Source organism: Cetorhinus maximus, chromosome 10 (genome assembly GCF_964194155.1).
Source record: "Cetorhinus maximus chromosome 10, sCetMax3.hap1.1, whole genome shotgun sequence".
NCBI classification, from domain to species: domain Eukaryota; kingdom Metazoa; phylum Chordata; class Chondrichthyes; order Lamniformes; family Cetorhinidae; genus Cetorhinus; species Cetorhinus maximus.
In genome coordinates this window covers 18,007,743-18,022,841 of record NC_135888.1, presented here as the reverse complement: position 1 = coordinate 18,022,841, position 15,099 = coordinate 18,007,743, and the positions used below count along the sequence as shown (strand labels likewise).

The 15,099-nt window shown below is 44.7% G+C and overlaps 1 protein-coding gene across 1 annotated transcript in view; it reads left to right on the top strand.

Moving 5' to 3' along the window:
* The window catches only part of cercam (cerebral endothelial cell adhesion molecule), a 70,759-nt gene that overhangs the window by 22,404 nt on the left and 33,256 nt on the right, over positions 1–15,099 (top strand). Inside the window, exons 3-5 of the mRNA XM_078550072.1 lie at positions 3,648–3,765; positions 12,341–12,475; positions 14,085–14,289. Of these exons, the coding sequence (XP_078406198.1) occupies positions 3,648–3,765; positions 12,341–12,475; positions 14,085–14,289 (458 nt within the window). The remainder of the gene's footprint in view (positions 1–3,647; positions 3,766–12,340; positions 12,476–14,084; positions 14,290–15,099) is intronic.

Sequence of the window (15,099 nt, the reverse complement as noted above, 5' to 3'; positions counted from 1 at the left end):
TGCTTCCTGTCAGGAAGGCCGCTGGGCAGGCCTTAATTGGCCTGCTCACTCAAAATGGTGGCCGGCCCCATTTCGGCGGCGGAGTTCGGCTGCCCGCCCAATGCCTAGCTGGTGGGGCCCGCCCACCATCCAAGGGCAAAATTCCGCCCACAGTCGTAAAAGTGAACGTTCTGATTTCTCGCTGGCTGGTGTTGTATGCCATGTGCCTGCATGCCATTGCAAAGTAAAGGTGCTTGGTAGAGCAAGAGTTAACATAGGACTGGAGAATAGCACCACCCATGGTGTGATGCATAAAGTCACATGGACTGAGCGAACATTCTAGAATGAACACCCTGGAACCAGCCTGGATGGAGGTAACAGCACCATGCATAACAGTAACCTGGGATCTGTAAATAGTTAAAGACTACCAATAAAGGGTTCGTGTTTAAGTATACAAGTCTCAAGATCTCATCATTGAGACATCTAAAGAACCCATAATACAACATCGTGGCAGCGGTGGGATATCACTGCTATCAGCGTATTACAACATGGTGGTAGCGGTGGTCGCTTCTATAAGATATAACAGAGAGAGTACCAAAATCCAACATAGTGATCCACAGTGATATGAAAAGCAGCAACTAAACGCATGAACCAATGAAAAACTAAAAGCAACTGAAGCTTAACTAGAGAGACATGCATGCATCTAAGAAGAAAACATTGAAGAAGCTTCACTACAGACTTGGAAGTGTGGAATACACCAGAGTGAGTCGAAATCCATTACAGAAAATTGCAAGAACCTGATTGACATGAAATGGTGAGCAAAAATACAAAAACAGTAGCTGTACATATATTTCAGAACAGGTGGCGTTCCAAAGAACCCAGAGGGCAGCTGAAAGAGAGCTGCAAGTAATAAACAAAGGTTTTTTTAAAAAAAAAAATCTGTAAAAATCAGCTGGCAGAGTCAAAATTTTAAGCAGACCATGCAGAGTTTTTTTTAAAAAAAAGAGACCTGCAGATTTTAAGAACAAACTGCTGTCGCCTTAAGTTTTTTTTAAAAAAAGGACCCCAATCGGACTGCACACAGTCCCAGATGTTCAAAAAAGCCATTCAGGAATAGAAACAAAAAAATAGCTCAGAAAAGCAATGCTCTTACCTTAAAAGTTTAAAACAGCTTTTTTTCTTAAAAAGGCAGCCCACGATTGCTGGGGAGCCTGCCAAAATTGGGAAATGCGAAGGGAATGTAAATAGAGAAACAGACAGCTGCAGGAACAACCTGAGGGGAAAAAATATGGTTACTGCACTGACAGCACTTAAAGCACTAACGACATTTAAAGCAGTGACTACAAAAGGAAAAACCAGCCATGGATGGAAAATTAGAGCCTGATGCATTTATGCTATGGAAAGGGCTAAACCGGACCTGAGAGTGGGAGTCTTGGGAAGACAATTTTTAGTTTACAGAAGACTTACAGGATTAAGTAAGGAATCAGAGAAGAAATATAAGTTGATAAGTTTTTGTTCACCTTTGGTTCATTTGCTGGTGAAGTACTCCACAGCCAACGTATAGATCTAGACTCGACAACATTCGGTGAGATATTAAAAAGCTTTGATAGATATTTTAAACTCCCAATAAAGCACCAAGGGCAACAAAAGACCCCAGAGTGAGGGAGCCAAAAGACCCTGGAGTAAGAGAGACAGATGGTAGTGCACAGTGAGCAGATGGCTATGAATGAAGAAAAGCTATCTGAGGTAACTCAAAAGAAACAAACATGCAAGAAGTAAATGAAGCTATTCTATCATAAAATGCTTGCATCAGAGCTGAACCAGAAGATTTGAAGCACAAGATTCAAGCTGAGTATATACCTTTGAAAATGCATGATAAACCAAAATCTTCAATGAACCAAACTGTTTGAGATCTGAACAAACAAATTTCAGACCCTCTGACAGGAGCTCTGCTTTGAAATAGAAACTGGACACCATTCTGTTCTCAGTTTCAGGCAATGTAGCTGGAGACTTTTGTTATGTCAGCTGGAACCATTATGAATGCCTGGCCGAGTTCCAAAATCTGTAATGGCTTCAGATCAGCGGTATTTAAGAGGCTGTAATAACATAATATGCTTTTGATGTAGTTTCTTGTTTGCTTACAAACTTAAAAGGCACTTAAAAGATTACAATTTTTTTGCACTGGAGTGGTTTTCTTTTTCAGTAACATGATGGTGTGTTTGAATTTAGGGTTTTATTGGATTGTTTGAGGTTTAATTTTTACCAGTGATTTTAAAATAATTTCCATTGCTATTGCATGGTTCCTGAAGACTGTGCATAGTGCATACTGGGTGAGAGGCTATGAATAATACATGGGGGGCATGGAAGTGGCATGGGTGATCTGAGCTGGCATAGGAAATCTGAGGGGCATGGGGTGATCTGGGGGTTGTGTGGGGAGGGGCTGGCGAGGGATGAGGTTTAGGGGCCCTTTAAATGATATTGAGAGCTGAGCTGCAGTGTTGGAGAGCCGAGGCGGGCCTTCTAACCGCCCACCTCTACACCCAAACTCTTCACAGACTCTGTCGCGGTTTACAAAATGCACTGCAAGTCTGAGAGCCCTGTATGAAAGATTAAAATCCCGGGCCAAGTCACACATTGGTCAGGTGTGCATTTCTGAAGGTGCAAAAGTTTGCAAGGTCAGACTTTCCGGAGTCCCCACACAAAAATCTGGGCCAGAAGTATAGGAAATGGGACGGACAGGGTGGAGGGTCCTTTTATTCACAGTTGTCGGGGGGCAGGTAGGTGTGGTGAGGGACTCCTCAGTTGAGGAACAATCAAGACATATCAGAAAAGTTAGTATGGAATGTTGTATCATCAGAGTAGATGAGACAGAGACATAGAAACTGGCAGATTGGAATGGAGTCCTTAGTGGAAGCAAGGTGTGAGGAATTGTAATCAAGGTAACTGCAGGAATCAATGAGTTTAAGGTCAACAGCCTATCCCTAGAAAAGGAAATATGGAAGTCGAGGAAGGAAGGGGAAGAGTCGGAGATGGACCATGTGAAGGTGAGGGAAGGGTGGGAATTGGAAACAAAATTGATTTTAAAATTTTCCAGTTCAGGGCAAGAGCAGGAAACGGCACCAATGCTATCACCAGTTTACCTGGAAAAGAGGTGAGAGAGGGGACCTGAGTAGGACTGGAACAAAGAACGTTCCACAAATCCATATCATTCCACAGTGAAAACCCTGGCATAGCGAAGATGCATTGGGATTCCTTTGGCAACTTCAGCGATATTCATTTGGAGGAAGTGAGTGGACTCATAGGAGAAGTTGTTCAGTGCAAGAGCAGGTTCAGCCAGGGGTAGTTAGGAAGTGTTGGATAGGGGCTGATTGGACCTGCATTCAAGGAAGAAACCTGCTGACACTCACAGTCTAAGCTCAGCCCTGAAAGAATTAGCCACATGAGCTAAAGTTACGGAAGACTTTGCTTGAGCCTATGTAACTTTGCTCCAGATAAGACTGCACACTTTCAGAAGAGGGTGTGAATTGGGAAAGAGAACAACGGTTCATTCAGGAGACAGACAAATTTAACAATTATCTATGTCCCACAGTTTATTAACTGAATGCTAACATCCTGTTGAAATCCAATTGTTCTTTCCTGCGTTTAACTTTTTCTTTTTTGTCCTGTAGAACCTATCCTAATGAACTGGGCCCCAAACATTGGACCCAAACCAGATTTGAATACATTATGAAGCTGAAGCAAGCTGCCCTGAAATCTGCAAGGAAACAGTGGGCTGATTACATCCTAGTGAGTTGAACTGACAATCCTCTCTTTTAAAGGGCATGGACATCTATTGATGGAAAGTAGTGTTAGTTAAGGGACTATTAATTTAGCTGCCAGATGTACTGAAATACAGTGCTTTTAATTGTACCACAATGAGTAATTTTTAAAAAATTCATTCTTTCGTGGGATGTGGACGTCGCTGACAAGGCCAGCATTTGTTTCCCTAATTGCCCTTGAATTGAATGGCTTGCTAGGCCATTTCAGAGGGCAGTTAAAAGTCAACCACATTACTTTGGGGGTCTGTGGTCACACACAGGCCAGACCAGGTAAGGATGGCACCAGATTTCCTTCCCTGAAGGACATTAGTGAACCAAATGGATTTTTATAACAATCAATGGTAGTCACCATTACTGAGACTAGCTTTCAATTCCAGATTTAATGGATTGAATTTAAAATTCCAGCTGGAATCCATGGTGGGTTTTGAAACCACGTCCCCAAAACATTAGTCTGGGCCTCTTGATTACTAGCTCAGTGATATTACCATTACACCACTGGGTCCCCAATATGCAATAAAGTGTTGATTAGTATATTGACTTCATGTGAACCCTTTTGTGATATAAATAAACTCAAATGGGAGAGTGTTATTTGGACAGCCCCCAATGTACATATTGAGCAGTAAGGTAGTAAAAGAATGGATGGCTCATCAAGCCTGCCCCTCATTCATGATACTTAGAGTAGCATAACTGGACATTCTCTAAACTCCATATGATTAGATTAGCCATTTAACCATTGGGAGAGGCAAAAAATTCCAGGGTCAACAGGAGGCGAAACCTGCAAAATTCTTCTCACCCCGCCGCCCCCCCACTCAGGCAATCGAAACAAGTCCAGGAAATCAAAAGCAAAATGCTGGAGATCTGAAATAAAAACAGAAAATGATGGAAACACTCAGCCGGCCTGGCAGCACTTGCAGAGAGAGAAAAACAGATTTAACGTTTCAGACCAATGACCCTTCATCAGAACCAGTCCAGGGGATCAATGATGTAGAATGAAACTGTATCTTGTGACACACTTAATATGTGTCTACCTACATTGTGAACAGGGCTACTATGAAAAGCTGAGCAGCTACTGACAGAAGAGGGGAAGAAAACTTAAACTTTCCCAGGGTATGGACTGTGAACATTAATATTACACAATAAAGTAACTACCTGGAATATTGTGACCAGTTCTGCTTACCACAGAATCTATAATTAAGGACAAAGTGACTGAGCACTTGGTGAAATTTGAGCTGATTAATGAGAATCCCCATGGATTTGTAAAGGGTAGGTCATGAGTAACGAACTTTTTGAGGAAGTAACTGAAGTAGGAGATGGGAATGTCTATGGATGCAGATTTTATAGACTTCCAGAAGACATTTGATAAGGTTCCACATGAGAGACTGTTGTTAAATTTAAAGCTCATGGAATTGATGGTAAATTATTGACCTGGTTGGAAGATTGGTTTGGTAGCAGAAGACAGAGTAGGGTTAATGGGTGTGTACTCAAATTGGAAATACCTGGTGGTGGCCCACAAGGTTCTCTACCATGGTCTCAACCATTAACTATATACTGGGGCCTCGCTAAAGCACAGTTAGTTATAGCGTGGAACGATATATAATACAACAGTATAATAAGGATATATGACCTTGCAAGGAGTGCAGATTTACCAGAATGTAACCCAATGTTAGATAATGAGGAGCAGTTACATAAGCAAGGTTCATACTCCCTGGAATATAGAAGATTAAAGGTGATTTGATTAAAGTTTTTATGATTTTGTAAGGAATTGATAGGGTGTTACTTAAATGGAGAATGGCTGCATAATTCCGAGGCACAGAGGGATCTAGGTGTTCTAATACATGAGTCGCCAAAAGTTAGTATGCAGGTACAGCAAGTAATTAAGAAGGCTAATGGAATGCTGTTGTTTATTACAAGAGGAATTGAACATAAAAGTAACAATGTTATGCTTCAGTTATACAGGGCATTGGTGAGACCACATCTCGAATACTGTGTGCAGTTTTGGTCTTTGGTATAGAGAGAAACGTTTTCCACTAATGGGAGAAGTCTAGGAGAAGGGGTCATAATAAAATGAGAGCCAGGTCATTCAGGAGGGAAGTGTGGAAACACTCCTTCACATAACTGATGGTAAAAGTGTGAAATTCTCTCTCGCAAAAGAGCAGTAACCGCTAGCCATTTAATCATTATAGATCTGAGATCGATCGATTTTTCTAGACCAGGCTATAGCAGTTTGTGGAGCCACATCAGGTGGATGGAGTTACAGTGCTGATCAGACGTGATCTGACTGTATGGTGGAACAGGCTCGAGGGATTGAATGGCCTTCCCCAGTTCCTGTGCTCCCACAAGGCAACCACCAACATCAGGGGACATCCAGGCCCCAGAGGCAGCACAAAGCAGAGCAGCAAGGTGTGGGAGGAATGAGGTACATGTTAAGTAAGGGGGAGTTTCATCCTCAAAGAAACACCTCCGAGAGGCTTTAAGGAGGTACGTAAGATGCTTAAGAGCATAGAGAATGTGAACCAGAAACAATACTGTTAGATTCAACAGGATAGAGGTCAGAATTTTGAAGTCAAATTTAAGCTAATGTCGGGCAGTATTTTTCCATGCACTGGGAAGTAATGACTGGAGCTAATGATCAGGAGGAGCTGCTATTCCTAGCGTATTGGATTGGTTTAAGAATGGAAAGATGTGGGTAACAGTCTGGAAAAATGAGATTAAATTGTCTAATTGGCCGCAGATTATGCAGGATACAGAAGGAGGGCTGATGAATCAGCTGGTTTAAAGCAGATTCCACTTTACAGGATTGGGCATTACAGTCTCTGCTGGCATGTGATCCTATCATTGTCACACAAGGGAGAGTTTCTTCAGAGCAACTTCCTGCCCAACATATCAGAAGCACATCCATCTCTCCCTCACTGTAAAAATGTTAGTGAGGTAACTGGTCTTTTTGCTTTAACGTTCCTCTCACAGCCCGTGCTTTTAATGCTGTTTTCAGGCACTTTGTTGCCTGAAGTGTCAACTAGGCAGAGCTGCTTGTGAATCAGAAGGTTGTGGCTTCAAGCCCCACTCCAGAGCTTTGTTGTGTAATGTAGGCAGATGCTTTAATGTAGTACCACCACCACCAAGTTCTCCTCCAAACCATCCTGACTTGGAGCTATTGCCATTCCTTCAGTGTCTCTGGGTCCCCAAATTTCCTTCCTAACAGCACTGTACCTACACCACATGGATTGCAGTAGTTCAAGAAAGCAACTCACCACCACCTTCTCACGGACAATTGGGGATGGGCAACAAACGCTGGACACTCATCCCATGAATGAATAAAAGAAAAACTGATCTGGTCAGTGATAGGGCTGGAGTAATCCCTGTCGGTCCCCAGAACTTCTCTCAGACACAACCATATCGCAGGTGCTTCTGGCTTCTGTTGCTCTACTAAGTGCAACATTTAACTTTAATGTGGCAACAACAGAACAAGCACTGATTTTCCATTTGTCATAATTTCAAACAGATTACAAATAATGGAGACTACAAAATCAAGATTAACATCTGATACTATCAAATTATTAGGAACAATGATGGGCAAAGATTAGTTTAGCAATAAATTCATCACTTCTAAAATCACTCCTGTCAGTAAGCCCCAAAGCCAGACATGAGTTAATATTTTACCAGTTAAAGAAGTTGCACGTCTATATTATTGGCTAGCGACTGCCTTCTGGCAGATGTTAGGCCGCTACAGTTTCAATTTGGCCATGTTAAGAGTACTTGGCAGCTGGCAAGCGGCAAGCTCCAAAATCCTTTTGCGTCTTGGCAATTAGATCCAAACAAGAATTCAAGGATTGAAAATATCAAACAACTTCCAAGCGCACAGGAGATAGCACAGTTCAGTACAATTCAAGTGATAGTGAATGTGCGAGAAAGCAAGGCTGTATTAACACTACAATTATTGCTTCACGCCAGTTTTAAGAGTCCCTTTGCTGAACTGTGGAAGTCCAGAAGATTGATTCTGTTTTTTTCCATTACTCAAGGAGGTAGGGAACTGAGCAGTTCTTTCCAGTCTCTCCTTCATCAGTATGAATCACTAGCAAATCATCAAATGCATGCAATGCCTGATCTGAAGCACCCTCTACATCATCCCATCAAATATGCATTGTATTGCAAAGTACAGCACAGGAACAGGCCATTCAACAGCTCCATGCTGGTGTTTATGCTCCTCAGGAGCTACCTCACTCCCCTCATCCCCATCAACATATCCTTCTATTCCTTTCTCCCTCATGGACGTATCTGGCTTCCACTTAAATACATCTATGCTGTTTGCCTTGAGTTAAATAAACCCAGGTCAGGTACTGCATGGATGAGGGAGAAAAGTTCTTCCTTCTATCTTCCCATTACTCAACCCCAGATCAGGTGCAGCTTGGGCTAGGTGTCGAGTAAAGCAATAGTTCCATGACACATTCGCAGAGCCAAGTAGACATGTCAGGTTCAGACTACCAATCCTGTCAACACTGTTTCAAAGTGTGTTAGATCTTTGGGAAGGAGCAGGCCTGTACTCTGGTAAGTATCTGGGAGGAAATAATATGTTGTTGATCAAGGCAGGAAAGGAAATAGTTGTTACTGGTATAGAAGTGCAAATATATTAAGTTTAAATCTCTTGGCTGCAGATATTAATATTACTACCAGCTCATTATTTCAATGATGGTGATCTCACTTGACCTGTTTTCCAATTGCACTCAAGATGTTTAATGCTTTACTTTAATGAGCTGGAACTGACCTGGGCAACCAGCAGACAAATAACAACCAAGAGTGACAATCTCCTTAGCATTATATGTGAGTTAAGATCAAAATGTTGTTTTCTTGTTAATCCTTCGAGATGAAAATCACCACGTTCATCATCTTGGGTGTTTGCTAGGGTACCAGTAAGTACGTAGGTGAGTGCTGAGTAGGGATAATTGGATCATTGACTTTTTCCAATCGCTGTAGATGAGTGGCCCCAATAATATGTTACACAGTAAGAAAGAAACACATCCTCCAATTCGCAGTAAGCAACACCATAGGACAAGCACTAGTTAATAAATGTCAGACACATTTTAAGTGTCACTCATCAAAAAATGGTACAAAAAGAGAAAAAGTTAATCATTTCTTGCTGAAACCTGGGATTTACCAGATCATCTCCTCCAGTTGACCTTAGAGTATAAGAAATTGGAGCAGAAGACCATATGGCTCCTTGATCTGACTCTTCCATTCCACCTAACTCTAAGTCCCTTCCGTATCTCCATAAATACCTTAATTTCCTTAGTGTCCAAAAAAAAGCATGTCTGTATACAGCAATAAGATGTGCCCTTAAATGGACAGGCAATTTACACACAACTCCATCTTGGCCACTGAATAATGCATTTGCAGCACTTGATATAACTGCCTTGCCTCTGGTAAAACAGCAATGCCACAGGAGATCTGCTGGTCTTTAAAAATAAATTACCCTGCTGTTTGTGGCAGGAAAGTCACTCTTGGTTGTTATTTGTCTGCTAGTTCTCTGGGTCAGTTCCAATAAATACGAAGCCAACTTGAATGCTCACTCATTAAAGTAGATCATTAAACATCTTGGATGTAATTAGAAAACAGGTCAAGTGAGATCACCATAATTGGAATAATGAGCTGAAATGAGATTAAAATCTGCAGCCAAAATAAGATCTGACTGATTTAAATTGCGGTTCTCTAAATGCAACGGAGAAAATCCCATGTCTTTTTTGGTGCTGCTTAACACAATAAAAGTTGAAGTGGATTTGTCAAAATTGTTTACGTTTTGACCCTGTTCTCGAGAGCAGGCAATAGCTAACCAGGTTCCCTTCGGCCTTCTCTGTTGTTCTTGTTCACACTTCCTAGAACTGCAGGTTTCGGTGGTCTGAATGGACATGTGCAATGTCCAGTGTGGAACTGAGTCCCACATGCCAGGGTGCAGCAAAGGTTCACCAGAATGATTCCTGGGATGGCAGGATTGTCGCATGAGGAGAGATTGGGTTGACTAGGCCTGCATTCACTGGAGTTGAGAAGAATAAGAGGGGATCTCATTGAAACATATATAATTCTGACAGGGATGAAACGTATAAAATTTAAAATGCTAACAGGGCTGGACAGACTGGATGCACGGAGGATGTTTCCCCTGGTTGGGGAGTCTAGAGCCAGGGGCCACAGAATTAGGATAAGGTGCAGGCCATTTAGGACTGAGATGAAGAAAAATTTCTTCATTCAGAGGGTGGTCAACCTATGGAATTCTCTACCACAGAAGACTGTGGAGGATGGGTCAATGAGTATATTCAAGAAAGAAATTGATAAATTTTTGGATATTAGGGATATCAAGGGGTATGGAGAGAAAATGGGAATATGGCATTGAGATAGAGGATCAGCCATGATCATTTTGAATGGCGGAGCAGGCTCAAAGGGCCAAATGGCCTACTCCTGCTCCTAGTTTCTATGGATGGACAGACTGGATGCAGGGATGATGTTTCCTCTGGCTGGGGGCTCTAGAACCAGGGGGTCACAGTCTCAGCATATGGGATAGGCCTTTTGGACTGAGATGAGGAGAAACTTCTTCACTCAAAGGGTGGTGAACCTGTGGAATTCTCTACCACAGAAGGCTGTGGAAGCCAAGTAACTGAATATATTTAAGAAGGAAATAGATTTCTAGACTCTAAAGATGTCAAGAGTTATGGGGAGAGAGCAGGAGTATGGCGTTGAGATAGAGGATCAGCCATGATCATATTGAATGGCAGAGCAGGCTTGAAGGGCTGAATGACCTACTCCTGCTTCTGTTTTCTGTGTTTGCACGATGATGCCAAGCTCGATTGCTGGTTTCTGCAGCGTGAGCTGACCTCAGCCAGAACAACTGTAGGAGCAGCTCCTGGGGTAGGTGCCACGAACCCCACTCCTTGGCAGTGTCAAACCTGATGTTTTGTCCGATGTGAATTTTAATCAGTTCTTTCTTTCCTACTCCATTTATTTCTTCAGTGCGCCTCAAGGCATTTCTGTACATTAGCCGTTTGCATCTATATTGCACATTTAATCCCATGGTTGTTCAGCGCAGCTTCGTTTCAAAATAGAGGGCACTCTGGGACACAAACTGTCCCATTACCATTGCCTTGCCAATCTTCCTGTCCAGTTTTCCCACTGGGGGCTAGCCTTCCTCCTGTCCCACATGCTCCACCCACCATTGGCACCCGACCTGGCCAGTGGATCAATCACTATCCCCTCCACATTTCCCGTCAAGTATCTATTCGGTTGTGAACAAGGCTCTTGCCATCTATGACCTTATTGTGGATGGTCGCAGTGAAGTCCTGGCTTTGACTAAATCTTGGCTCACAGTTGAGAGTCCTGACTGAAATCTCCTCCTTTGAACACCTCATCTTGTTCCCCACCTCCTGCCTCTCCTTAAGTGCCAGGATGAGTTCTCACTGATACCTCAGTGCCTGCACTAAACAGATTTCTTCCTCAGTGATTGCAAACTCCATTTTTATAGGGTTGGGGAAGAGAATGGGATCAAACTGTTAGTATTTAGAACACAAGTGGAAGAGGGCAATTGAGAAGATCAGGAATGGAGAGGGAGCTTGTTGTCATAGGAATGTGAGAGGCACTATGTAAATTCAAGTTCTTTCTTCCTGAGCTTTATAAATATTTGATAAATGTGTTGATTTCAATTTGGAAAGCCTTTCATATCCAAAGGACATCCCAAAGTGCTTCAAAGCCAATGCATTACTTTGTGTTCTGAAACATTGGACTGAATTTTCCCATGGAGGTGCGGGACGGGGGGTGCTGGGGAAATAGGGGAGAGCTGCGTTGGTACAGCTCCCCGATGCATTCCCAAGTCCAGGGTCTTACCTAGGGGTGGACTGGGAACCGGTTAACTGCCTGCTCCATGGAGGCACACAGTCAATTAGTACAATTAACGCCCCGCTTTGGGGCCATTTTGCCCTGGAACCAGTATTGTATCAACATTGGAGAGGCCTCTTACGTCATGTGCAAAGCCTGCCAGCTCAGTCGAACAGGCATTCCAGCAACAGGTCAAGGGGTCGTTGGATGAAATGCTGCAGCCCTGTGCATAAATAATCACGCACAAGGGTTCACGCTTAAGTCTGATGGCCCTACCAGCTTCAAGCCCCTTTAATTGATCACTTCTGTGTAGTGAGCTGAGGGCAGCTCCATATTGAGGCCTCTCACTTGCCTGCCTGATCGGCAATGCCCATCTGTCCTGGTGAGGCTGCAGCCTAACATCATTACAGGCCCTCTGATTGGGCCTGTCGCTTAGGAGGGCACCACCTGGAAGGTTGTGCCGTGGGCACACTGATGGCATGGGTAGCCTTGGGGGCCCCCTCCCCCATATGAGCTCGACATCAGGGTCCCGACGCCCACTGAAAAACCGAGCCCATTAAACTCTGTTTCTCTCTCCACAGATGCTGCTAGACCTGCTCAACATTTCCAGAGTTTTGTGTTTATTTCAAGTTTCCAGTGTCTGCAGTGTTTTGCTTCATTTTAGGAATCTTAATTCTTTTCATCTTCCCTTTCAGTATTTAGACACGGATAACATTCTCACAAACGACCAGACACTGAACCTCTTGATAGCTGAGAACAAAACTGTCATAGCTCCAATGTTGGTGTCACAGACGGCGTACTCTAACTTCTGGTGTGGGATCACTCCTCAGGTAAAGGGGCTGTGTTCACAGATTCTTCAATGTTACATAGAAATTTAATCTTTCTTCCTTTACAATACCTATTGCTGCTTATTGTGTCCAGATAGAGAGAGGACAGGAGCCGTATTTTCACTGGCATTTGGTGGGGGAATCGAAAATCCACGGGAGTTTTCCCAATCGTCCAATATAACTTCACCAGAGAATCTGTGAAAACCTGAGAATTATGTAAATAGTCATTATGTAAATAGCATGTCACAGTGCACACTGGGTCTAATGGTTTGGGCCTGGAAATTGGATTGCAATGTCTGTCTCTGATACAAAGCAGGCATCCAAGGGTCCAATAGCTGTGGCTCAGTTCATAGCACCCTCGCCTTTGAATCAGAGGGTTGTGGGTTCATGTCCCACTCCCGGAAACCAAGAACTGTGATTGTACTTGAAAAGAGTTGCAATCTGTGACTGTTGATAACTCGAAAGAGTATAATGGGTACTTTGCATACAAATATTCTGGACCGACCGTGTGCCATCCACCATATTGGTAAGATTCCTTCACAGGCATTAAATCAGTTGCATATGTAAACGGACAGACCATTGCATGCAAGATCTCCTTTGGAAACCTCAGTTGTGACTGACTGCTGCATGTGGTGTGTGCGCTGCAGTCAATCTCTTCAAGCTCCTGGCAGAGCAGTGATCAGCTGAGGGACTGTGGGGCTCCCACCTGAATGGTAAGTTAGAACCGTGTTACCCCAGCGTGGAGGGGTAAGAGCAAAAACACTGCTGCCGGATCCACGGTAAATTTGCAGGCCACTGTTGGCACCCCCCTCCCCCTCCCTGACCGCCACCCCGCCCAGCCCCAAAACTCTGATTGCACCCCAGATTTCCCAAAGACCTGGGCCATTAGCTGATCCTTGTTGATTTTGGGGCCCCTCAGGGTTGGGTGAGCAGCCTCAAGGGTGGTGACTGCTGGTAAGCAAATGAGGCCAGAGGACTCTGACGTGTCGTGGGCGACCTGCCATGAAGCCACTTCGGGCGTGTGCAGGGCGCGCTCCGCCAGGAGTCACGGCACTGACTCAGGCCTCGGTGTTTTCAGCTTCAAGTCCCGGTCTTGGGGGAAATAGGTTTTCTCCTTTTGGGGGGAGAGGGGGGTTATTTTTTTTTTCCACGCGCCACGATCTTTCAGTCCATCCGTGTCCGGGGCTGAGGTCACCAGCGAGCAGCCTGGCACCTTCTCTCCGGCTCAGGCTGTTTAAACCATGAGAGGCCCGTGAGACCGTTTCCCCCGCGCCCCGGCGGATTCCCTCCGGCTCTTGAAACATTTAAGAGTCCAATTTTCCCCAAGTCTCTGCTCCCTTTCAATGGAAAGCCCAAACCTTCCAGCCAGCATTTTGGGGAAAGTGACTGGCGGTTGACCTGCTCACGCCGCTCTTCCCGCCATTCGCTTTGACTACTGCAAAATGGCGGCGGGCGCGAGCGGCTTCCCGCCACGCGCAGCCCCTCACAGGAAAGCCCAGGGACCTCAGCAATTTATCCCAAATATTCGAGGGATGGGGGGCTTTTTTTGGGGGGGGGCGAGGTGCTTACCTCGGAGCTCGCGCTTATTTCTTCTGTTTTTGTTTCGATCAAGGGTTATTACCGCAGGACGGCGGAATATTTCCCGACGCGGCAACGCCGGCGGTTAGGCTGCTTCGCCGTTCCGATGGTGCACTCGACGGTCCTGGTCGACCTGCGCAAAGCGGCCACGCGGGACCTGGCGTTTTATCCGCCGCATCCGGAATTTTCCTGGGCTTTCGACGACATCATCGTGTTTGCGTTCTCCTGTCGTGTCGCAGGTAGTCAGCGTGCGCGCAGTCGGGAAGATGCGGGCCTTTAAGGGAACAAACTGAACCGTTTTTTTGTCCTGAACTGGCTTCCTGTGTCCATTTCACGTGCGCTTTTTGGCTGCATCGTTTCTGTTACGCTTTCTTTTCTTTTGTCTTTTACACCACCCGTCTCCCCCTCCCCCCCCCCCCCATTTGCGACTCTCCCTTGTCACCATGCCTCCTGTCATTCCTCCCCTCCCGGATACCCAAAAAAAAACCCTTCTCGTCTCAAACGTCCTAATCACTCCACCATTGGTGGCTGTGCATTAATTCTTTTGTCTTTTACTATCACCCTCCCCACCCCACAACAACTTACCCATTCCATGCAACTCCCTTGTCACCGTGCATCCTGTCGTTCCTCCTCTCTCGGATACCCCAAAAAAAACCCTTCACCTCATCCCAAACTTCCTAATTACTCCACCATTGGTGGTTGTGCATTAATTCTTTTGTCTTTTACTGTCACCCTCCCCTCTCCTCCCCCCACCAATAACTTACCCCTCCCTCCCTCCCCCCCCAATAACTTACCCCTCCCTCCCTCCCCCCCCAATAACTTACCCCTCCCTCCCCAATAACTTACCCCTCCCTCCCCAATAACTTACCCCTCCCATGCGACTCTCCCTTGTCACCGTGCGTCCTGTCATTCCTCCTGTCTCGGATACACCAGAAAAAAAGCCCTACCCCAACTCTTCATCTCTCAAACTTCCTAATCGCTCCACCGTTGGTGCTGTGCATTCAGCTGCTTAGGCCCCTAGTTCTAAAATTCCCTCCTTAAACCTCTCG